The 25,859-nt window shown below is 41.3% G+C and overlaps 1 protein-coding gene across 7 annotated transcripts in view; it reads right to left on the bottom strand.

Moving 5' to 3' along the window:
• The window catches only part of DST (dystonin), a 527,522-nt gene that overhangs the window by 130,182 nt on the left and 371,481 nt on the right, over nt 1-25,859 (bottom strand). For 4 of the 7 annotated variants that reach the window (XM_045294847.1, XM_045294848.1, XM_045294849.1 and 1 more), the window contains 6 exons: nt 17,330-17,458; nt 14,843-14,931; nt 13,838-13,973; nt 3,588-3,740; nt 2,024-2,257; nt 1,275-1,541 (listed from right to left, as the gene is read on the bottom strand). In XM_045294847.1, coding sequence (XP_045150782.1) covers nt 1,275-1,541; nt 2,024-2,257; nt 3,588-3,740; nt 13,838-13,973; nt 14,843-14,931; nt 17,330-17,458 — 1,008 coding nt within the window. Of the gene's footprint in view, nt 1-1,274; nt 1,542-2,023; nt 2,258-3,587; nt 3,741-4,918; nt 5,153-6,396; nt 6,544-6,712; nt 6,929-7,063; nt 7,214-7,337; nt 12,738-13,837; nt 13,974-14,842; nt 14,932-17,329; nt 17,459-18,878; nt 20,848-21,372; nt 24,046-25,859 lie in introns of those variants that run through there. The other 3 variants (XM_045294845.1, XM_045294846.1, XM_004696340.2) reach the window with 2 other exon arrangements.

Genomic DNA, 25,859 nt, shown 5'->3' with positions numbered 1-25,859 from the left:
CGATGACAACCCTCATAGATCAAAGGCTGGGTAGAAGGAGCACATGAGCTGAGACACACAGAACCCAGCCCAGAGCCAGCAGAGCCTCCCTCTGAAGGCGGAAGGAAAGCTTCCGAGCAGGCAGGTTACCGACCACCTTGGCCTTCAGGGCAATCAGTGAGCCTGAACGGCTGCACTGGCTCTCCCTCCAGTCAGAGCAGCTTTTCCCAGTTCCTCTGCGATGCCACATTCTCCTGTGGAGCTGCTTTTCAGGCCAGCGTACAGTCAAATGACCTCACTGTAGAACGCTTTTCTAGCCCTGCACCTGGTCCCATGCCAGTGCAGGCACTGCGGCGACTGGCCTTTCCCAGCCTCACCCTGAGCCTGCTTATTTCTCCAGTTGTTCTCTATCTCTGGAAAGCGCTTCCCTTAAATATCTGCCTGGCTAATCACCCATCTCCTTAAAGTTTTTGCACACATCTCATCTTTTCAATACTGCCTACTCCAACTAGCCTATTTAATCATCCCCCTCCCAACACATGGCACTCAACAGTGTTCATGACTATGAAAAGGCGTGTGACTAGATGAATCATACAAACTATAGGTTAATATGGCAAAGAATGGAATTTCAAAACAACTGGGTTGTTTTTTTACATGCTTACACTCCCTCCAAGGCCCCCCCCCAAAAAAAACCCCAAATTAAGCTCACTACCATTGAGTCGATTCCAATTCATAGTGATTCTACAGAGCATGATAAAACTGCCCTTGGGGGTTTTCCAAAACTCTGACTCTTTACAGGAGTAGAAAGCCCAGTCTTTCTCCCTAGGAGGGGATGGTGTTTTCAACTGCTGACCTTGCAGTTAGCAGCCCAACTCATGTAACCACAACACCACCAAGGCTCCTTTTACATGCTTAGAAAGCTCCTAATAATAATTTATACTCAAAAGATCCATGGATGCATGGGAGGGTCAGGACTTTGCTGTATCCTACTGTCATTACTAAACTTTGAGAAATATCACTTATCTGTTATGGTCACTTGTTTGGAAAAATAATTTTTAAAAAACTTTTTTTAAATTTTATTGGGGGCTCTTACAGCTCTTATAACATTCCATATATCAATCGTATCAAGCATCTCTGTGCATATGTTGCCATCATCATTTCTAAAACATTTTCTACTTGAACCCTCAGTATAAGTTCCTCTTTTTTCTAATCCCTCCCCCACCTTCGCATCCTTGTGAATCCTTGACCAATTATATATTGTTACTATACAAAGAATTTAACAACATTCAACACACCTTAACTTTCTGGTACTGCTGGTTCAAGTTCTCCTCTGTGGTTCCCAAGTGCCCATCAGCATCTGTTTCCACAAGGTTCCCATTGACTTCATCCTCCTCTCCAATCACTGACTTGCCTTCACCTTCTTCAAAGTGGGTCCCATTCTGTTCAATGACCTGTTTCCGTTCAGGCCCTGCCCTCCCTGGGTCTTTGTCAACATGTGACAGCCAGTCCAAAAGGTCTTCTATTTTGCTTTTGCTCTCTTCCAGCTGCTTCACCGCGGCAACCTGGACAGAGAGAACTCACATTCTGAACAGGTTCACAGTCATTACTTTCAGGTCATGTAAATATTTAGGTCATTTTAAATAAGTTTAGGACACTGGTATGCTAAAACCTGGCTGAGGAGCAATCTGAAATTACACGTCAGAGCAACATGCAATTATTTGGACATTTTCACTCTTCTGAAGCACACATCGATGATATAACTCTGTGTAATTATAACTCTCTATAAACACACAACCACAGTAGACGAGGAGCCATACACATTACAGGTGTAAAGTCTCACCACCCCACTTTAAATAATTTTAACAAAAAAGCTAAAGTCAACCCTCCCAAACTTTTTGTATTATTTGATCAGTTATATACCTGGAAATTCAGAATACTAGTCTTTGGTGCTATCCATAGCTTCCCACCACCTGACACCACTTAGCAGCTATCACACCCATCAGGCTCAACAAAGCAATTGTGTAACACATAAGTGAACATGGACCTTCTCTGTTTCTTCCTTGATTGCAGTCTTCACAACTTTATCCAGCTCCTTTTTCGACTCTTCTGCCTTTGCATCAAGCTGCTCACGCTTCATTTTTGCTTCATTAAGTTTCTGTTCAATTAAAGCCTTTTCCTTGGGTGACAGCTTATCCCCATTCTCCTTCAAGAAGTTCTCTGTGTTTCTCACTATTTCTCCCAGGGCCTGTGCACTTCCTTGAATAGCTTTCTGTAATTCCTTAGAACACAAGGGAAAAAATGCTTGATTCATTACTACCTACTTATTTCTTACGGAGTTGTTGTTCTAAAAGGGGGTCAACAGAAAAGGCAAGTTGAGCATATCCAGCTTAAAAACAGCATTTTCGGTCTATTAAGGTCATCTGAGTTGGCATATTTCAGTCCCAATATTTAGTGTTATTTGATCTCACCAACGACGTTAAAGAGAGGCACGGGTTTTCAGGTTGTGTTTCATGTGCATGTTGCAAAGGGATGAGGTTTTTAAAACATGGAAAATACTGACGTATTCGGTAGATAACCGAAGCAAATTTGTATACACCGGATTTTAGAAAAATACGAGCACATTTACAAAAGCTGCTACAAGGGAATCTTTTTCTAACTACTTCTTATGAATTAGATTGGAAATTATATATATCAGATCATGATTTATGCATTCAAAAACGTAGACAACTTATCCAACCTCCTAAAACATGGAAAGCATATCTACTTTGCTTCCAAACATTTATTTTTTTAATCCATACTACTTCAGTGCAGTTTTTTCCCACCTAGATTTCATCACACGACGTTTCCTCTTCCTTTACTGTGTGTTTTCTGTCTTTACTGCGTACTGAGTTTGAGCTGTAATACTCTCTTTCTCCATGATTTTAAGGCCTCTAAAATTTTTCTGGAAAGTAGTTTCAGACAGAGGTAACTCCTTATTGAGCCATTCCTACATGATATGAACTCTGCTGGCCAGTACACACACACACACACACACACACACACACACACACACACACACACACACCATTAAGACCATGTAGCAATAGAAGGAAACACTGAGGGGCAGAGAGAGAACCATATATAAAGCCAACAATGTGGAGAGGCAGGGATTTTAACCAAGAACTACCTAATTTCACTGAGAATATTCTTTCTCCTGCCAGCAAATGAAAGATAGATTTTTCTCTCATATTTCATTTTCAGTGATATAGAAGGGGGAAAAAAGAAGCTATGAAAGATCAGAGACTCATTGTTATGTCCTCTAATTGGCCAGTTAGTAGGTTAGCCTAAACTGGATACAGATTTTAATTCATCAAACAAAATAGTTCCATTAGCATATCCTCTCCTTAACCGTCCTCTTAATATCGTATCAAAAAGTAAGCAAGTAAATGACCAGGTATGCTAGAAGCTGAAAATCTGATTTTGAGTGTCAGGCCCAAGGGGTGTAATGGTGCCTTGCCTCTGAAGAAGTAAAATGATTGACATGTTTCAAGAATCCCGACTGCTTTCCAAACAACACTAATAAAATTGAACAGCAACACAGAGCTGCTGATGTGAAACCCAACGTCTACCTCTTGCTTGGACTGGTACTTCTTTAATTCCACCGTGCCATCTCCAATCACGAAAGCTTCTTGGTGGCCAATCAGGCGGTTTTCCGTTTGGGTGAGGAGATCACTGAGTCCTTGAAGTTTGGCTTTGTACTCTTGCTGACATTCCGCCACAATCTAAAGTGGAGCGAACAGCAAGGCAGCTTTAAAAGAGTAGTAATAAAACCACTATTCTGACAGCTCCTTATTAGAACACATTTTGCAAGTTTCCTCTAAACAAGCTTTTTAAAGTATGCTGTAAACATGATAGCAGTGGGGTATACACAGAGCAAAGTGAGGGAGAAAGGAGGAGCGTGTGCCCTGTATAAGAAGGAAAGACACCGTGTTTGGATTTTTGGATGCAACTGCTCAGCAGAATACTGGCCATGCATATGTGAGAGATGGAACTTCTGACGGACAGGAAGAAAACATCCCATTTTCTTAAGCTCTTGAAACCCGCGACACAAGCAATTAATTCTGCAAAAGGATATCAAAACAGAAGTTAGTTGTGCTTTGCCTCTCGACCTACTTGGACAGGTGTACATAGGTTATCATGCTAGAGACAATGTCTGCGTGCTTCAAGAAATGAAAGAGTACTTCATGCAGTTTTTTCACTTAATCCTGGTGTCCAGTTCCACTGATAGTCATTCCCACCCTTTGGCTCATCACTGTTATTAGATGCAGCTCTCTTTAAAAAGTCATTATCTAAGAGACTATTTAATTTAGTAAGTCAATACCAAATACGTGCGTCTTTCATTTTCCTATTATATATTGGTTATATGTTTACAGCCATAGATAATGTTTACCAAGAGCTTCACGTAAGCTGGACAAGATACTGAGTGTTTCCCATGCATCCTTTAATCAAATACTCTTAATAGTTCTAGGTCAGCACTATTGTTTCCAACTGACCCATGAGAAAAATGAGGTCAAGTGACTTGCCTGAGGTTACACAGCTAGTGAGCTGTACAGCAGGGATCTAAAACCAGCAGTTTGGTCCAGAGCCCTGGATCCGCACTGGTATTGCAATACTATCTCCCAGAGGGGGCGAGGTACCCTGAATCTCTGCAGCCCGACCTTCATCCGTATATCCCTTCAAATTCCTGCAAGACTCTCCCTTGAAAAGGCTTGTTTTAGGGAGCCAGGGGAATGAATGAAGTTACAGCAACAATATGAAAAACAGTATTTTTCTATATTTTAGTCTCTACCTTGTACCCATTCATGAATTGTCTTTCTAGAAAACCATTCCTATCTTCCCATACCCTGGATATCTGCATAACTAAAAAGCCAAGAATTCCAACTCCAAAAGAAAGGCAAACCTTCTGATCATCAAGCTCTTGCTCGAGCTGTAACTGAGCCTCTAAACGTTGCACCTGGGCAGTAACTGACTCCTGTGCATCAAGAAAACACTTCTGAGTTGTGTTTAAGAGTCTGAGCAGTTGTCTGCTTTGGCTGGGAGACAGATCTTGTGCACATTCGGAAATGAAGAACTGCACGTCAAAGGCAGTGGTCTCCAGCTGCACTCTGGTACGTCCAAGGTCTTTTAACACATTCTGCGAACAAAGCATTACAAGTTACCGAGAGAGATGATAAAGTTTAACATGCATATCTAAATTTTACAACAGGCCTCTTTCATCAGGGAATCAAACGTTTATCGATATATTTCTTTCGGTATTCACTTGGTCAAAAATTTACTTATAACCTGGTAATGCAAATTTAAAAAAAAATACCGCCAAACTCACTGCCATCAGGTAGATGCCAACTCATGGCCACCCCATGGGACAGGGTAGAACTGCCCTGTGAGTTTCCGAAACTGCAACTTTTCAAGGGAGTAGAAAGCTTCCTCTTTCTCCCAAGTAGCAGCTGATAGACTCAAACTGCTGACCTTGCCGTTAGCAGCCCTATGTGTAACCACCGTGCCACCAGGGCTCCTTAGCAATACAAAGAAGCTATAAAGATGCCTGTGGGAAAACAGAATTAAAAGATAATGGACTTTTCCTACAAACATGTTAAGCCCTTTCAAAGGTAATGATGAAACTACGAAATACTATGGCAACTGATATCATATAAAAAGACAAAGAGCCCTTTTAACAACATCGGAACCTTGCCTGTGACGTCACAAATTAAAATGTCAACTCTGACAAAAGGTAAGGTTTCTTCTTAGGTGCATTCGACACACTGAAGACCATCAACGGCATTAAACATTACTTGCCAATATTTCTAGTAGTCATGTAATTTTCAAAGCACAGAAATGAGACTGGGAGGCATTTGAAATAGGAATTAACTGAGGGATCCAGAATTTTTATTTTCTGACCGGTAGAGGCCAGAGGTCTAACCACGATTCATGAGGCATGTTGTTCCAAGTGAGAATGTGAAGAAAAACAGCTTGATCAAAGTGAGTAAGGCAACCAAATGCTCACGATTGCCGAGTCAAGCCCACTCCTAACAAACCTACAGGACTGAGTCGCACTGCTCCCAGGGCTCCCACGGCCGTTCATCTCTACCGAAGCCAGCGGCCACAGTTTCCCCTGGAGTAGCTGGTGGGGTCCACCAACCCTTTGGATAGCAGCCTAGCACTTTAGCCATTGTACCACTAGGGCTCCTGGATTAACATTAACATGAATGCAAATATCAACAATGATAAGGTTGAGATAACCTCAGAATGGCATCCATAAAGTGATGATCTTATAAGCAGACATCTCTCAGAAACACAGGTGAGAAATACTATTTTTCTAAGCATTTCTATGAAATCCATTGGCTTTCAAAGATACTTGGTCATATTTATTTTGATGCTTGCCTTGAGAAACTCCAAACTTGTCTGTAGTTCAATATCTCCAACATCCATGACCTCAATATCCTTCACAGAGTTGCTCTTCTCTGATATCCAATTGGAAAAAGACGTCAGCTTATGCAGAAATTCTTCATGGCAAATGGCCAGTTTAGACTAGAAAATAAAATGGTGTGTTCTGTTGGGCCCCAAATGTCATGTGCTTACAAACAATGATTCTGTTTTAAAGCCTTAACGGTCTGAACATAAAATGCTTCATCTTATGACTAAATGATGAATTCTTCAAAAATCAGGTTGGGGTTGGTTGAAACATGTTGGTGCTTACCGTTTCAGCGTCCATCGCAAGCACAAGCTGTCTCATTCTCTCTGAAGCCATGTCATTGAGGGAGAAGAAGGCGGCCTGCAAACGCCTGTGGCTGGCGCTCAGTTCCTCAAGCTGCCCTCTGGGAAAGCCGCTCGGGAGAGACTTCAGGAACTCTTCTGCCAGCTTCATGTCTCTTCTTAAAATAACAGCAATTGGAGCCAAGCCCAATTCAAATGTCTGCAAAGAAATATTTCCCAGGTCCACTTACTATTTTTTGAGAAACACAAACACAAGTCATACTCAAGAGATAAATAAACCTATCAATATTACATCAGCTGACCACCAGCCATAGACAGGCAGCAGAAAACTTACCTCTAACTGTTTGATTTGGTTTTTCAAAGCTTCTAGATTGTTATCCAGAGGTTCCTGGGTGAATAGTGGAGGTTTCATATCTTGAAGCAAAGCCAAATACTCAAGCATTTTTTCAGTGTGCTGTACACACTGCTGTGACTCCCTGGAAAACTAAAGATGAAATTGGACATTTTATTTCCATAGTCTTTATGCAGATTTTTTAAGCAAATAAAAGGGGATTATTCCCAAGTGATTCATGCAACCACTTCCATGTAAAAGGTGGAGGTCAACTTACTTGTTCTGCTGAGTTATCTCCAAGGGTCGATTCTGTTGACCCTGAAACACAATCCAAGTTATCCAGGGAATCATAGCAACACTCGAGTTGTGCATCTCTTGGCAATACTGATGCCCGAGGCGGAGATTGTTGGAGGCCCGTTTCTTTAAGGTCCTCCAAGGTAGGACAGTAGCCTTCCTCGTTGCTTTTAAGGTCTCCAAGTACGCGTGGCTTTGCATCCACTAACTCAGACGCCACAGCAGATGATTTTTTATCGCCGTCTCCGGCCTCTTCTAATTTCTGTGAATATCCATCTCTGAGCAGTCTGCAGAAAATACTTTCAAGTTGCAATGGGAGTACTTTGGATGTGATACCTCTTTTCTCTAGATCATATTCCAACTGAGTTAATTCTTTCATCAATTCAAATACTCCTGCGATTTCTTGGCTATACTGATGTTGCCTTAATATATCAAAGAGAAGGTCAGCCTTTAGATTTGTGATACAGAAAGGATCTTCCCTACCTTCTGCTTTGAGTTCTGGCACATTCCTCAAGAGAGGAGCGCCAGGAGAGTCAGTGTTTTCAGAACCACTGGATAGAGTTGGTCCCTCGTTTCCCAATTTTGATGTGTCAACCTTTCTAATTATGTTTTGAATGAACACTTTAGCATCTATACAGGCTGAAGGTTCTCTGACCTCTTGAGGATTAACATGACCTTCTTTCGCCATGCTTTTGAAGATTTCCTTTAGGTCCTCAACCAATACCTGTGATAATTCAGGTATCTGGACATCCCTATCTTGGCCTCCTGGAGACAAGGCTTGTTCTGTTGGTGGTTGTTGCTCAGTTGTTTCTTTTAGGATTTCCGTTTCATCAGTGCCTGAAGTGTTACTTGAGCTATTTTGTACTCCATTTATGCAGAGTTCTACTTGCACCAAAGCAGTATTTTCCCCAGGGTCCTCCACATTTCTAAGGGGTAAGACTGAAAGTGAGGATGCATTAATTTCAGGTGTGAACGGAGGCATTTCTGTTTCTCCCACTGAGGCAGTTCCTTCAGAGCAAAGGTCATTATTTTGGACAAGAGTTGCCGTTTCTTTTGCACTCTTGATTCCTAGTTCTAAATGTTCCTTCATGGGAGGGACATCGATTAAACCACATGTAGGACTCTCTGAATTCAATCCAGGATGTGGAGAGACATTCAGCCCGCCTGCTACATCTTTGTTTGGTTTCAGGACATCTTTTCCTTTTACACTCAGAGTACAATGTTTTAAAGAAGTAAACGGAACAGGCTCTCTATCAGCTTGCTCAGAAAATGATTCTTTCTTAATATTTGTATTCCCTTTGGACAAAATAGTAGAGCCACTGATTACTTTGGAAGCTGATGTGTTAAATATTTCTCCAAGATTCTCAAATTGAACAGGACTTTTACTGACCACTGTTTGCAAGGTCTTTGGTTCATTTTCAAGAGTTACACTCATTTTGTGAAGGGTCCCTTCCTTATGATGTTCTTCGTTGCCGGTGATCGGCAGAAATGGAAACTGACTACCAACTAAATCAATATCTTCCTTTGCACCTTTATTAGATACAAGTTTGAGGTATGTATCCTCTTCTATTACACTTCCCATAAGCTCTTCTCCTTTATCTGAGCACATGTTCTGAACGGATGCTCCATTTCCATCTCTTCCCTTTCTTTGGTGACCTCTGCCCTTTAAAGATGCTTCAGGTGACAAACAGCTTTCCTCAGCTGGTCTTTCTATTAAATCCGGCTCAGAATAAATAGCTTTCTTAAAAGATGAGTCAACTTCAGGTGTCACATCCTCAAGATACTGACCTTTGCCTCTGACATATTCCACGGATGCTGGTTCTTGAATCAATGTAAACGTTGTGCTCATTGGATCATTATCTAAATCAGAAGCTGAAAGGACAATCGTATTTTGTAATGTGTCCTCAGGGCCAGAGATTTTTCTTGATCCAGGGTCTTTAATGGTAGGCAACAATGTATGTTTAAGTACCATCTCATGAGGTAATAGACCATCCTTGTTTTTGCCAACAACAGCTGTCTCTTCTGGATGGGTATTTCTTTCAGTAACTACACTACTTTGACCAGTTGATTCTACCTGTAAAACATTTACACTTTGCTGTCTCTCTAAGGAACTGTCATTGTGCATTTTATCCAGGAAGATCGTTTTGTTGATACTTTGAGTCTCATCACGGTTTTCTTTCTCATTTCTGGTAGCACACGACCAGATACTTCCAACTGCATCTTGGCCGGGAGGATTTTTGTATTCATCTACATCTCCTCCTTCTTTTACATCATCTTCATCATCATTGTCCCAATCATCCTCCTGGTCATAATGCCTGTAACTTTCTTCACTTTCTGTAGAATCGAAATGACCAGCATCTGATTTATATTCTTTCCCAGTGTCACATTCTTTTCTTCCTCTCCAACTGCCAGCGTCATCCAATTTTAATGAAGCACCGAACCGCTCTGATTCTTCTACACTTTCATTACTAATCCACGAGTCAGACTTATCATCTTCAAGATTATTTGTGCTTTTTGATAGACTTCTCAGCAACTGTCCATTTACCTTGTCTGAGCCAATTGAATTCAAATGTACCTGTTCCCCAGAATCTAATACAGCTTGGAGAGGCCGTGGTTCTTCCCTCACATTTACGTTAGCAAGCAATCCCACCTGGGTAAACTCAGAATTTCCGTCGGTTGTGAACTCATAGAAAACATCTCCAAGAGGCTCAATCACGTCATTCCCCTCTTGCAGTGTGTCATAGTCCTCGGGTTGCAGACAATCACGGTCATTACCCTCAAGAAGCAGAGAATCATGGTCATCATCTTCAAACAAGGGAGTGTCATAAAAATCATCATCGCTCTCAGTGTCGGTTTCTGTGTCACGCTCCTGCTCGTCCAGCAGGGACGTTTCATAGTCACCGGCCCCTGCGGCTTCTTCAAGCAATGGTCTGCCACAAGCACGGGCTGCACTGGCCCCACCCCAGGGCTGCCCAGCCTCCCATGGAGTCATGGCACAAGGGTGCTCTCCCATTTCAGACTCATTTTGTTTGTCTTCCTGTTTCCACGGAAAAGCAGCACCCATGTTGTCACCCTCACCAGAAGTATCTGCAGTGCTCTGAGCACTCCGAAGTTGGACCTGAGAACTCTGACAGTCCTCATTTACTGATGCCTGCCCAGGCTGCTCTCCTTGTAAACTGATGTTAATACCTGCAATTCCCAGATACTGATCTTGGCATCCTGCTCCCATTTTTTGACCCAGTAACACGGTTTGGTCATTGCAGGGCAATGTCCAGTGTTCAGTTCCATTGCTCTTTGGGGTGCAAATGTTCTTAAAAGTTTCCTGATTGTTTCTCGATTTATCATGACTTAAGAGGGCACTTAGTCTAGGTGAATAGTCAAAGGAAGTTGAATCCTTGTTTCTGTTACCTTCTGTCCTGGTGTCATTGTGATCACGCGACCTACTGCTGTTGGATTTCCCACTAGCATTGGTTCGCAAATCACTTGCAAAGTTTGGGCTGTTTTTATATGGACTACATCCATCTATGTGCTCACTTGCTTCAACTTGACACTGAGTTTCACAGTTTTTATGTATGTCTCCAGAGTTACGTCTCGGCAAGCTAACTTCTGCAAATTCAGGCTGTGTTAAATATGATGTGGCATTCGGGACACACACACTAGATGAACTGTTAACATTATGATCAATTGTTAGTACATTTGCCAGGCTTCCGGACTGATAAAATGTAGCATTATTTTCCACTTCATGAAGTACATCATCGACGCCATATTTTTTATTTTCATTAGTCTCTCCGTGTTCAGATTTTTTGTGGTGACATTGATCAAAACCATTTGGTAAGGCTGTACTTTCATCCTTTTCTTTATCTTCTTGACTGGGAGCATTGTTAAGAAATATACTAGAGGAATTTAAATCAAGATATTCTTTTGTGAGCGCTTCCTTATTAAATTCTGCACCACACCCTTCCAGTAACATCCCAATAGCCTCATCCAAGTCCCCATCATACATCAAAAGCCTCTGCCCTGTGTTTGCATCCATGTAACTATTTATCATCAAGTAATACAGGAAGTGCTGTTTCGTTTGTTCTGAGTTCTGAGTTGCCACTGGCTCTTCTCCATCGCAAACCTCCTCTTCCTGGTTGTAATCCTGGTCTCTAGAGGGTTGGCATTTACAAAAGGTGAGCCATCTTTTGGCATTTTTACAAGAAGCTCCTAAATCTTGCAAGTCTGGCATTTTATCAGGCAGTGTTATACTTTTTAAAATCGATGCGGTGCTATTATCTATAATCCCTAGGCCTTCAGCAACATCCAGACCAATGACTTGCGAAGTTTCCGGAATATAAAGGGCAGCGATCTTCTGCCTGCCATTCAGGATTTTGTATGCCAGTTCATTTGTGATTAAGTCCTGCTGTAAGGAGGAAGAAGTGGGAAAGATTTCACCAGAGTGGGGCCAAATGAGCCCCACGTAGCCCCGCTGAGCCTCGATGATCAAAAGAGCACTGCTGGAAGTGATTAAGTCACACTGGACAGCTTCATCTACAGTCAGACGTCTTGCAGGCTGTGAGTGAATGATCCCACCTGTTTGAGCCTGGTACGTGAGAATGCTGTTGGCCGTATCTCTATCGATCACTCCTTCTACCCTAGCTTCTTCAACAGTCAATCTTTGACCAGAGTCACAATCAATCAGCCCTCCGGAGAGAAGCTGGGCGCCTAATAACCTAAACATGGTTTCCCGGTCCACGAGGCCTTCATGAGATGCCCTTAAAATGCTTATATTTCTTCCGCATTTCAATGTTATCCGGCCGCCTTCTTGTGGTCGCACAGGCAGAAGCCGCATCCCCGTGTTTTCCTGGAGGACACTTCTTTGAACCATATCCCTTAGAGACACCTTCTCCGAAGTGCAGGGGTCAATCAGAGCTTTGCACATGGTTTGCCTTTCCAGAACCCTAGAATACAATGCCGAGGAAATCAGGTTCTGGTGGAAAGCCTTCTGTAGGGTCAACTGTTCTCCCGTGGCTGGAATCACCAGGAAGCCCGTGGAAAGCAGGATCTCAAGCACTCGGATGGCCATGGTCTCAGATAGCACACCTTGAGCCAGAGCGTCCAGCAGTGGAATTGTGCTAGAGGACGCAGCAGCAATGAGCTCCTTAGCTTTACTTAGTTCTTGGAGTTGGCACAGAATTTGTTCATCAATCAGGCCATGATTTTTGGCATCTTTGAGGTCAAAGCACTTTCTTAATTCTGGCGATATTAGACCAGAAATCATTAGCTGCGTCTCAAGCAACCTGAGTCCTGTTTCGTAATCAATGAGGCCTCTTAAAACTGCCTGAAAGACCGAAAGGACTTCTCCGGTTGTCTGATCAATGGTACCTGCAATCACTTTATCCAGCTGAAAGGAAAATGCAAAAATCCCAGGTCAGCGTATTGTATACAGGTGGGCTGAGTTTCATGAAAACGATTTGGAGATTTTGTAAATAATACATTTCTTTTTTACATGAAAGCATCTACTTACCAGAGCGCAGCAATGCTGTGAATGTTAGGCAGCTCAAATGCGCAAGTGCTCTATGTCAGTGATCTATTCAACAGCACAGGATGTGATAAAGCTTTGAACACAACATGCATCTGTGAATTGAAAACTCATTACTGTGCACATTAACAAGGTTAGTGGGGACACAACAGAGTAGATGATGTCAGAAAACAGAGCACATATCTAGAAGGCAAATCATGCTTTCTGCAATTGGGTGAGATTAGAGTCTACTGACATGGAAGAGAGAGTCAAACCCCATGCTATGGATGTTTACAGCATACAGACTTAAACTAAACAGTCAAAAACTAAGACTCTGCAAAAATCATTACATACCTCCAAACTACCACATAATTATAGATAAGTATTCCTGAGAGTAAGGAATCAAATATAAACATAACTTTTTGAACACAGAGTATTGAATGCTGGGGCACATTCACTGACATGTAGTATCAGATTTGAAACGTTTACATTTAGGCCAACTTATAAGTGACTTATGTTGTCTCTTAAGAAGCTGCTATGGCCTAACGCCTATATATTCACTATAACATACGATCTAGGGTGACTCAAGTAAGTCTCCTGGGCATCTCTGTAAGTCGCATAGATGCTACGAAATTCCAAGGCCCCCGTTAGCGATGGTTCCATCTTAGAAGATTGCATTTACATGATAAAATACCTCAGACAGCAGCAGAAGAGTGGCTTGTAAAGAGAAGAGTTAGACAAATGAATGATTCTTTCTTTTACCATGCAAGCAGGGGGTAGTAGGGTGTCACAGAAACTGATGATCAGCACGTGTAAGATCGCATTTAATAAACAACATGGACATCTTCAAGCACTCAAATAAACTCCATTCGGGATTGGTTTGTTTGTTTTGTCCACGGACAAGACCCATTTCTTGTAGATCTCACAACCATGCAATGAAACCAAGATATCTGAAAGCTCCTCATGTTGTAAATAAAGTTTACCTGCTCATCTCCCTTTTCCTCCCCTGAGGTCTTGGCTTCTTGTAGTTGTTTCAGAGAGCCACTAAATAATAAATTATAGCCTTCTTGAAGAGCTGTCATTTGGTTTTCCAGTTCATTTCTTTCTTCATCTGTCATTCTAAAATAAGCAAAAAGGGTAAAACGGGCACTACGCATATTCCAGTGGTAAGGATGCTGCATTGAGCTCTGACTTTGCGAAGTTCACAGCATGCAATCCAGTCTGACCTCCCACAGACCTCCGTGATCTTAGAATGATGACACTGCCCGAAAAATGGACTCTTGAGAGAAGGGTGGAAACTGATACATTTGTTAACTTTTATCACATACACATGTTCAATATAAAAAAATTATTGTTATCTGATAGAAAAGGGAAAAGTCCCCGTGGTTATTTCCAATGTGGGAGGGAAAAACCAACAGTAAGGCACTGTTCCTCAAAGTAATCAGGAGGAACTCCACAGAAAATCAATCTGATTCCTTAAGGGATAATACAGTCATTCTGGAATATTCACAGAAAGTATGCCCAAATGAGTTAAGAAATGGGTTTCATCTTTCCCTGCATCACCAGTTATAAGATTCATAGGACTTTGCTGCAAAATGCAAGAGCAAGGTAGAAGAAATCATGTTGCCACAAGTCTCAGCTAAAAACAAGAACATATTTATACATATTGCACTAAAGGTCAGTCTCTGAGAGCACTGCTTAAAATTAAGACTTGGCTTGGAGTCTTGACTCCACCAAGACTAGTTAGTAATCATTCACCTGTCTGGCTCTGGCTCTATATCAGCAAAATATAGATCGTGTTTACGTTGCAGGGCTGTGGTAAAGCCTAAAAAATGGTACGTACTCACGTCATTACATTAATAACTAAAGTGTCATTACACTTTAACTAAAAGTACAGCTCAATTAAAGCTGGCTGTCTTCTGCTTTGCTCAGTGTTTTCCACATAGCTCCCGGCTGTGACTCAAACTAACAGACACCAGCACACACACCTGTCACCGTGTTTAGCCAGAAACAGCTGCAAGGCTTGAAGTGCTTCTGATAACTGTTCCTTCTTTATTGTGATTTCTTCACTGGTAATCTAGAAGGGGGAGAAATTGCATATTGCATCAAACTTCTCCCTCACAAGACTAAACAGTAATATTTAAAAATGAATCAGGTAAAAAGTCTACTTTCTTAGTGACTGAAGTCGAAAGCCACGACATTATCATTGTACAGGGCTGGATAAGAGTATTTTATTAAGATGCACGATCTTGGAAAGCCACTTGACCCATCTGTAATGCCGTTATTTTCATGAGGAAATATTATAATGTGCTTGCACTTGTCCCAGCCCAACGGTGGATAACAGGTTGCCTTAATTCGTCAGCTGGTTGTAGGTTCAATACTATCCTTGTCAATATCCAATATCATCCTTGTACATCTTAATACTGAAACATGAGACACGAAGTGCAGCACCACATCTTCCAGCCCCCAAGGCCTGGATACAATGCTCCTTTTGACAGGTACCAGCAAAGTGAACGTATGCAACTGTACGTCTAAACCATTCCTCCTGCAGGAGTCACCTGCAGCGGTCGAAGGAAGCATGAGGTTGTGGCACTTTCGCCTAGTCTCTCGGTGTTACTTGGGAACGATAGGAAATTAATGCCCACTCATTGAGAGCAGGAAGGAGAATGATGGACCAGTGAAATGGTACATGCACTTTCCCCATGTGTTTTACTTTGTTTTTCATAGATATAGGTAATCATTGTCTTACTGATTTATTATTCACATCAAATTCTCTTAATTTTCCTTTAATAAAGATCCACCCACTGACTTCAAGTCTATTCCAAGTCACAAAGACCAATACAGGGTTCCCAAAGCTGTAAGTCTTTATGAGAGCAACTCATTGTTCTCCAAAAACTATATTAAACATACGTACTAGACCTCAAACTGGGAGAAAGACAAGGCTTTCTACTCCTATACTGTATAAAGATTTACGATTCTATTCTGTCCTATAAGGTTCCCATGGTCCAATGACTCAATGGCAATTGTTAGGTCCAAAACTAATCTTCTAACGCAGCGGTTCTCAACCTGTGGGTCATGACCCCTTTGGGGGTAAAACGTCCCTTTAACAGGGGTCGCCCAATTCATAAGAGGAGCAAAATTAGTTACGTAGTAGCAATGAAAATAATTTTATGGTTGGGGGTCACCACATGAGGAACTGTATTAAAGGGTCGTGGCATTAGGAAGGTTGAGAACCACTGTCAGTGGATTTTAGAATTTACAACTAGAAAATGAGAAAATGTCAAAAGGTTCATAGTCCATGTTTCCCAGAAAAGTTATTCTTTTAAAAGGGGCAGAATTTTAAACTATATATTTGCAGACAATTACTTTGAAGACCAGTTAGTTTTCATTAAAATGCAATTGATGCCCAATGTTATTACATTAATATCTAAAATCTATATGTAAAACTGTGAGCTACTAGTTTTTTTTTTAAATCATTTTATTGGGGGCTCATACAATTCTTATCACAATCTATACCTACATTCATTGTCAAGCACATTTGTACATTTGTTGCCATCATCATTCTCATTTGTTTTCTACTTGAGTCCTTAATATCAGCTCATTTTCCCCTCCCTCCCCCTTCCCCCCTCCCTCGTGAACCCTTGATGATTTATAAATTATTAATATTTCCACTGAATAACTTTCAAATATATGCCCTGGTATATCTCTCTCAGAGGCATATTTTTCTCATAGAGGCAAAATTATGTAAGACACTGAAAATTTTCCCTACTGAATAAATTCAATAATTAACTGATTATAAGTGAATCATTGGCAATCAAATGCTTAGCTAAGAATGGGAATTAAATATTGAGAGGGGAGTGTCTAACATCTCCAAATGTAACAAAGAGCAAGAGAGGATTATGTAGAAGTTTGGTCTTGGATTTTTTTCATCTTACTTGTCTTAGTGTAAAATTATTTTTAAAAATCCTTTACGGAGGAAAGAGAATCCACCTGGAATTCCAGTGCTTCACTGTAGAAAATCTCTTTATGAAGCAGAGATCCAGAAAAGCACAGGGAAGGTCATGCTAAAAAAATGCAAACACCCTAATTTTAATCTGCATTTTTCTTAAAACACTGTTCCAATTGTGAGAATGAGACTGCATATCTTCATCTTTATGTGAGGGCACGGATGTACTCTGGGCACAGAACAGGAAGACTCAGTTCCTTCTCATTTCTCATCATTCCAGTCAGGAAGCCAATCTAACTATTAGAAGAAGTGATACATTATCTGTCCACCTTAGAGCTCAGGCTGTGGAGTCAAATACCCTCCCAGACACATACTAGCTTTGCTTCCTAGGGCAAGTTACTTAGGCTCACTGCTCCTCGTTACCTACAAGGATGCGGGGAAATGAATAATTAACAAATATCGTAAAGTTAGATTCTATCAAGTCAGTAAATTCCAGCTATTGTCAAGGCAGGACCTCAGTGAATAATACCTTTTGCTTAGAGAAGAGAGATTTCTCAGCCTTCTCTCCATCTCTCAAAGGCTTGCTGATATTTGATACCCAATTCTGCAGTTCTCTGGCTTTTCCAACATGCTCTTTCTTTTCCTCATCCAGTGACTTCTGACAGGTGTGCGTGATAAAAAAGATATGCTGTGGTAAATGACCACTCCCAGAAAACAAGGATGTGAAGGTATTCTTTTCATCACACAGATTACAAAAACATTTTATTCATTTACTTAACCGTGTGTATCATGTTGCAGAGCAGACATACTTCCAAAATGTGTATGGTGACAACGAAAGCTGTGACAAACATTCTTTAATGATCGGTCTACACCTCCCAGCTGCTCCATCAATTTGACAAGTAAACAAACTCAACTTCATTCATGAAGCATAAGAAGATCTCTGGATTGCCGCCTTTGCATTAGCATTACAATCGTGATTATCCTGAGAAAAGGACTAGACAATGGCAAGCCCAATGCGCGGGGAATGTCTACACACATAAAAATTATATAGCGTGATCCAAAACAAACCTTTCCCCCTCCTCCAGCATACAGTACACTTACATTGATTATTCATCCCAAAGTCTTAACTAGAAATGAGAGATTCAGGTACACATTTTAATATGTAAAGAGGTTTACTTTATACAGAAAGTCTTCAAAACGTTTCCACTTTCAAGGCAATCTGAAACACTGAAAGCCTTACAAAGAAAGGAACAAACTAGCATTTTTCTCTTCAATTCTATGGTGTCTTTGGAAGTCCTCTTTCGGTGAGAGCAATGTATATCATTTGATAAGTGAGAAGGCTGGATCTATTCAGAAGTGGAGAGAACTCTGAAAAAATGATGCTACAGATTTGGTGGAGTTCTTCAACCTTATTTCATAATCCAAGTAAGACTTCTCAGTGTAGTGTGGGTTAAGTTTTTTAAAAAAAGAATCTCAAAGCTAAGTGGAACGGTTTAGAGTAATCTTCTGCTACATTTTATTTTTTAATAATTTAAATTTTTTAATTAATAATTAAATTTTTAATTATTTTCTTTTTGTAGCAGTTAGATATTTCCTGTCCTCAAGAAACAGTATTTAGAGGATGTTACACAAATCACGTACCGCCGGATCAGCAGTTGAAACCAGGAGCCGTTCCACAGGAGAAAAACGGGACGTTGTAGTCCCGTAAGGAGTCACGGTCTCAGAAACAAACAGGGCGGTTCTACTCTATCCTTCAGCGTCACTGTGAGTTACAACTGGCTCCATGGCAGTGAGTTTTGAGTTTGGACACAAATCACTGTATCATCTTAGTTGATCAACACAATGATGGTTTGGACAGATAACATAACCAAACAGTATCATTTTTGTGTGTGTAAAGTTACTTGCATAATAGGATTGTTGCCTTACCATGAAGACTATCACCTGCCCACCCACAGCCAAGAGGTCGATTATGAGTGATAATGACCGTACAGAACAAAGTAGAACTGCTCTTTAGGCTTTCCTAGGCTGTGAATCTTTATAGGGATAGAAAGCCTCATCTTTCTCCCTCTGGGTAGCTGTTGGCTTTGAACTGCTGACCTTGTGGTTAAACAGCCCCAGCATGTAACCCACAACACTACCAAAACTCCTTTATGAAGAATAGTAGAGGCTAGAAATTCCTGTCATCAAAGGTTCAGACACTTCTAAGAGTTTCAGCCCTGTGTGGAAGTCAAAATCTGCCTTTTCTAAGGCTTCTTTGTATGTCAATTTTCTTTTCGTTTGGGGACATATTATATTTCTAGCGTAAGACTTTTGATCTTTGAGTTTCATCGCAATGAAGGCATCTATAATACCTACTTGGAGAGCCTCTTCAATTGACAACCGGGAGTGGACCTGTGGTTGGATCAGCCCCCCAGTCAAGAACTGAAATTCCAAACATCGGATTCCCAGATCCTTACTTATGATGTTTGCATTCACAGCTTCCACCACTGACATCATTTTGCTAGTGACTGGATGGCCAATGCCTGTGATTACTACTTCACACTGTCGCAGCTGCTGAGCAAACCCCTCATCGACTAGGCCTCTGTGCAAAGCTTCAGCCACCCGATGCTTTTTGCCAGTAAGCGGGTCAATGATCCCCCCTGTACTGACTTGCGCTTCAAGACATCTGAGAGCTGTCATGCGGTCAACCAGATTTCGACGGGAGGCCTTCAGTACGGAGATCCTTTCCCCACTTGCCGTCAGCCAATACCCTGCAATAGGACTATGCAAATCCTTCTTGGGAACTAACTGGCTCATCAAAGAATCGGCAAGTTCTGTAAGTGTGATGAGGCCATCGTGATACTTTTTGACCAAGGCTTTGTCAACTATCCCCTGATCTATAGCTTCGTTAATATTGAACTGTAATCCTGTTTTAGTGTCAGTCAGCATATGAGAAGGATGCCCGTAGGACTCAAAAAACGTGGCTTCCTTCCACTGATATTGCTGCCCCGAAAGTTCAAGATAGGTAATTTTGTCTATTAGGTTTCTCTGGAATGCCTCATACGCAGTCAGTTCCGCTCCTGTTTTAGTATCGACGACAGAAATTTTATGAGTTTTCTCTACACTGAGATTGGAAATGTTCCTCTCTCCAAATGGAAACAGAAAGCACTGGCTATCGACATCAAATACACACATCTGCAGTAACTCTGAGTAATACAGAGCTTGCTTGCTATTAGGGTTAGGAAACACTCTTGCGTTGCTGGATGGCTCGTGTAAAAATTGTAAAATGGCATTATTCAACAAGCCCAGCTGCAGAGCACCTTCTGCAGGAACTCGGATGCCTCTCACGGGGTCAATGACGCCCCCACTGGCAATCTGGGCCTCCAAGATATGTTTACCCTTCTGTCTGTCAAGCATTCTGTTTTCCATAGCTTGAAACACTGACAAGATCTTAGCAGAATATGGATAACCCAGGGCTGCTTTCTCTGCCTCATGGAGCCTAATCTTGAATTCAGGATCAATAACCCCTATAAGGACTGCGTCTTCTACAGAGTATGTCTGACCTGAAATGGGATCAATTATAAACCCTGTTGCAGCCTGAGCTTCTAAAAATGCAAGGGCCATCATTTTGTCAATTATTAATTTCTTGGCTGCTGAAGTGAATGATATCTTTTCTTTGGCAGACTCTAGGTAAAGCCCTGCAATTGAGGTGGCTTTTGTCAGAAACTTGCTAAGAGTTTTCTGAACATCTTCAACAGTCTTAAGACCAAGTCGCAACTGTTCGATCGTTCTCATGTCCAGAAGCTTGGCTTCAACCAACTGCCTAGCAGTCACGGTGTGCTGGAGCCCCTGAAATTTAAATTCGTCATCCCTAACGGAGCACGCATGATCTCCATCAATGTTCTGAAAAGTCTCTGATTCTAAGCCTTTCTTAAGGAAATCTCTCTTGACTCCACCAGACGATCTGGACACTTCAAACATCCAGTCTTCAGCACTGACACCTGGGTTCTTTTCTTGGTTTAGAGTTGTGACCTCCGCATGCATATCATATTGCTTGTTCTTAGCTATCTGCAAGGGGAATTCATAAGACGTTAAAAGTCACCTCCATGACAGGATGCCACCTTACACCTGCTCAATTCAAACAGAATTCCTCTAATAACAAAGGTGATAAAAGACAAGAAAAAGGCCAAACCTAGGAAAATTCAAAAGTAAGTAATATTATTCTGAGAAGCTAACGCTTACATTAGATAACAAAAATATTCAAGTGGTGTGTTTAAAAAAAATAATATTCAGCCACAGAACAGATTAGAAATTAACTAATTGGTTCTGCCACTTTTTTGTGGGCATGTTTTTCTGACTATAAATTTCATCCACCCATTACATCAGTACATTTACTCTCAAACATTTAAAATTTAAATGAGAATAATTTATCATTGTCAAATAAGACAATAAAAAGCATACAGCATTTTTTTCCCTGTCAGAATTATAGCCAGATACACTCAAGACACATTTCTAAAAGTTAATCTAGGAGTAATAAGAACGAAAAGGAAAAGAAAACGGAGGTAGTTGGTAAGCACTGAAAACATAATATACCTCTAACGGTGTCAAAAGCTTCACCAATCCCATTTCGCACTGGTCATCTTGATACCTAACAGGTGGTCTGGAATTATGTGGGGCTTGCCCTCTTATCTTCTCTATTTCTGATAATCTTGTCATTGGATTTTTCTCATCAAAAGTTATCTGTAATTCGGTGCTTGTTTGAGAAAAATACTCAGAGTAACACTGCTGGCTTTTCTGGACTTCTACTGGCATTTGATCAATAACCTGGTGTTGCCATTTTTCTTCCACCTGCTGCGGGTCTTGGGTCCATCTCAGCAGAGAGGACCTGGTGCCTGGGTGAGGTTGCCCCGTGGTCCTGGAGGAGAGCTCTCCAGGGTGCTGACGATCCTTCACCATGGTCAGCTCAAACTCAGGTGTGAAGGTACAGTTTGGGGTGGTGTTCTTTTTCTGGATGTCACACTGCAGCAAAATTAATTGATGCTCATGCTCCTTGATCTGTTGATCCATTTTCTGCTTCAGGTTTTCCACCTCACGTTTCTGGGCTATCAGCTCATCCTCTAGTTTCCGACATTTTTGGTAATGATTGGCTTCCACATTCTGCCCTTTCTGCATCTGCTCACGATATTGTTGAAGCTGCCTTTCAAGTTCTTTAATACTGGTTTCACAAACCTTCGCATTCTCCTGAGCTCTACAGTTCTCTTGCTGAAGAGACACAAAGTCGAGTTTAATGCCTGAAATGTCATTTTCAGTGATGACTTTGGAGCCCATTAATTTTTCCATCTTTTTCCGAAACTCCTCGGCTGAGCGTTTGAATTTGTCAGATTCTTCCTGAAAGAGAACCATCCTTCTGTGTGTCATCTGCTCTTCGATGGTCTTCAAGTGTAGCTCGTTTTGTACCTGTTTCAACCTGTTATTTAACTCTTGCACTTGCGCTTCCTGGAGCTGCACTTTCTGCTCTCCCAGCCGCTTTTCCTCCTTGGAAGCGTGCAGCTCCGCATTCAGATTCCTAACCTCTTTCGTGGTGTTCTGTATGATGATGTTCTGCTGCTCACACTTGTGCTTAAATTCACTTACTAAAGTCTGACTTTTGGCCAGGTCATCTTCCAGGCACTTGATTTTCCTATGGAAATCCTGTTCTGTTTTTGTCTGGTTGTGCAAGTGTTCATTTGTGCTGCGTAGCTGCTCCTTAAATCCATCTGCTTGGGTTTTCAGCGTTTCACACCGTTGCTGGATAGCTTGCTTCTCTAAAACTACATTTTTCGATTCAGCCTGGATTCTCTGCATCATTAATTTGGTTTCGTTGTTCTTCCTCGTAAGCTCATCTACTTTTTGTTTGAGCATTTCGGCGCACTCATTACTTTTCTCCAATTCTTCATTAAGCTTTCGGATTCTATCGCTGTTCTCTTTTTCGGCTTTAATGTTTTGAAGCAACTGCTCGTGGCTTTTCTCAAACTGTTCTTTCAGATGGTCTGATTTCCTCTGGCACCGTCGTGCTCTCTCATTAGGAGAGTCCTTCTCGACCTGAAAAGAACCGATTTGTGAATTTAGATGCAGAATATTCCTCTCGGTGATGGCGTGTGTCCTCGTGATCCTGTCTACTTCTCTTTGCAGTTTACCCTTTTCCAGATGGAGAGATTCTAATTCTACCTGATAACTGTGCTTTATTTTCTTAAGATCATTAGCTTCTTGCATGACCTCTTCGGCTTTATCTGTGGTTTGATTCAACTGCCTCGTGAGCTCTCGGAGGCGCTGAGAATACCCCTGCTCTGCCTGATCCTTCCTTTCCAACTCCAGCTTCAGGCACGTTAGGGTGCTGTTGGTTTCGTCCAGTTTCTCTTTCAGCAGACGAGCCTTCTCCTCAGATGATGTCTTCTCCAGCTGCAGGGCGTCCAGTTCGTACTTCAGCTCTCTCATGTCCTTCTCCGCCTTTCTGTTGGCCACCATGAGTTCACCCACCTGCTGCTGGAGTTCTTCTGCTTTCTGTCGGTCATGCTCTGTCTGGAGGCCTGCACAGGTGGGCGATGCATTTTCTCTACATGAATACTGGATTTCTGTGATTTTTCTTCTGGCTTCCAATTCAATTTTCTGCTTCTCTCTCAACTGTTTCTCTGCTGTCTGCTTTTGAAATGCCAGGTCTTTTTCCATCTGCTTCACCAGCATCAAGAGCTCTTCCTCTTTGTCTTTCTTCCTTTGCAATTCATCTATTAACTTGTTTTTTTCTTGCTCCAAGTCATTGAGACTCGAATCTTTCCTTTTAAGATGGTCTTCCAGTGTTCTCCTTGTAAACGTGTTTTCCTGTAACTGATTCCGGAAGTTGAGGAGGTTTTCTTCCACAGCCGCTCTTCTGGCCTCCGCCTCCGTCGTGAGCTGCCTCACCCGCTCCAGCTCCCGTTCCGCAGCTTCCTTCTCTCTCACGCGGATCTCCAGTTCCCTGCGATATTTCTGGGCTTCGCTTTCCGCTCGTATCTTCTGCAGAGCAATATCTGCTACGTTTCTCTGCTGCTTTCTCAGTTCATTTTCTGCAGCCTCCTTGACCTTGGGAAGTTCCTCCTCTACTCGGGACTTTTGTTTCTTTAGCTCAGCTATCATTTTCTCCAATTCACTTATCTTTCCTGTAAGTTTGCTATTCTCAATCACTGTTGCCTTCTGACGCTGAAGCAGATCTGAGTATGCCCCATGTTCAGAAGTCTCCTTACACCTTTTAATCTATAAGAGATGTTATGAAAACGTCAAACCCGTTCTATTCAATTTTATCTTACAAAATCTGAAGCAGTTTATAAAATTACTTACAAAACCATGTGAAACCCAAAGCAGAGCAAGCGCTAGAATGACAATGACCATGACCATCACTATCACCATGACCACCACCACCACCACCACCACCACCACCACCACCACCACCGAGAGGAAGGTTCAGAAACTCAGCAGAAGACAAAAGCAAAAACATTCATGCCAGGCTTCTTGAAACATAGAAGCTCTTTTGGTCTCTTGGGAATAATTTTATTAATACAATTTTTAATTTTATTTAATAAGCAAGTTCAAGATGTGACAGCAAAAAGAGACCTTACAACACATACAGCACGAGCCCAGCCTTCCATGACAGAAGGAACGGTGGGACACACTCACAGAACGGGTTCATAACAAAGCAGAAACACAACCTCTCATCGTGGTGTTTGTTTTTTTTCTCTCATGCATCACTCAATTCTATAAGAAGAGTATCCCATATGCAGGACTGCACGACACTGAAGAATTTAGTTTTCAGTGTCTGGCCCAGCGAAATGAAAGATAATATTTATGCTCCACTGTTTTATGGCTAAAGAAATAAAATACATAACTTTGGAAAAGAGAGCCAAATCATTAAAGAGAAAGGGAAATTTTCAAGAACAACTTATCATTTTTAAGTCCACTCTTGACTTGCTTACAGTTGCCATCTCATGACCACCTTAGTAATGAGAATTGCTAGTGCAAAGGCAGCGACAGTCCCTGCGGTTTTGAAAAGATGAGTTTCTTGCACATACTCACAGACTTTGTTGTTAATGACATGTCTCATGAATCCACCTGGACAAGTACCTCACGACACTCAGTAAATAAAAATTCTCATTAAATGCTTTATTAAATAAACTTAGGGTCTGAGGCCTAATATATAGACATAAGAACTTTTTTTTTCTCCAATGATAGAACAGGACTCAGCTGGGAGGAACACACATTACTCTGACTGTAGAACTATAGGATCATGGCTAGTTTTTTTAATTCAGTACAATTTAATTTTTCTTTATTAATACCATAATGCTATTATTTGCACATGCTCAACTCATCACATTAGAAACAATTTAAAAATAATTTGAACAGCAGTATTTTCCCCCTCTAAGAAGCTTCGTAGCATTTTCAAATTTTAATGTCTATTATGCTACATAAATCTTATTTAGCTCCCTCTAATTATTTGAGTCCTGGTAAGCTGGAGAAGAATTTCAGCTGTTCTCTTTGCTGGCCTAAATATGGTTTTACCAAGAATTCATCTAGAAACAAATCTCATCACGCACCAACTCACTCTCCATCATAAAGTCAATTCTGATTTAGAGCAAAATCTTATCACAGTCTACTTATTTTATTATCAGGACCACCTCTTAGTGACACTAAAGCATTTTACCCGTTTAATTACCAAAATTTAAATATTTTAAGACTAGGTGATTTTTATGAGGGCCTTATATCTAAGATTTTTAAAGCATTTTTAAAATTTAACTTTTTCTAATAGGCTGTATTTTTTATTGCTCATATTCCTAGGTTAAAAATTGCACACACACATATTATTATGGGAGCAGTTAGCCTCATCTTTCTCCCAAGGGACAGTTGGTAGGTTTGAAGCACCAACCTTGCAGTTAGCCATCCAGTGCTAACCCAACAGTGTCACCAGATTGACAGCACTGGACACCTTACAGAGGGTAAGTATGAGTCAGGATCAACTCGATGGCAGTGTGTGTGTGTGTGTGTGTGTGTATGTGTGTGTGTGTGCAGTTGATCTG

Source organism: Echinops telfairi, unplaced genomic scaffold, assembly GCF_000313985.2.
Source record: "Echinops telfairi isolate 266 unplaced genomic scaffold, ASM31398v2 ScPeMD7_3533;HRSCAF=4204_1, whole genome shotgun sequence".
Classification (NCBI taxonomy): domain Eukaryota; kingdom Metazoa; phylum Chordata; class Mammalia; order Afrosoricida; family Tenrecidae; genus Echinops; species Echinops telfairi.
Note: the sequence above shows the minus strand (reverse complement) of the source record. Positions and strands in the feature narration are given on the sequence as shown.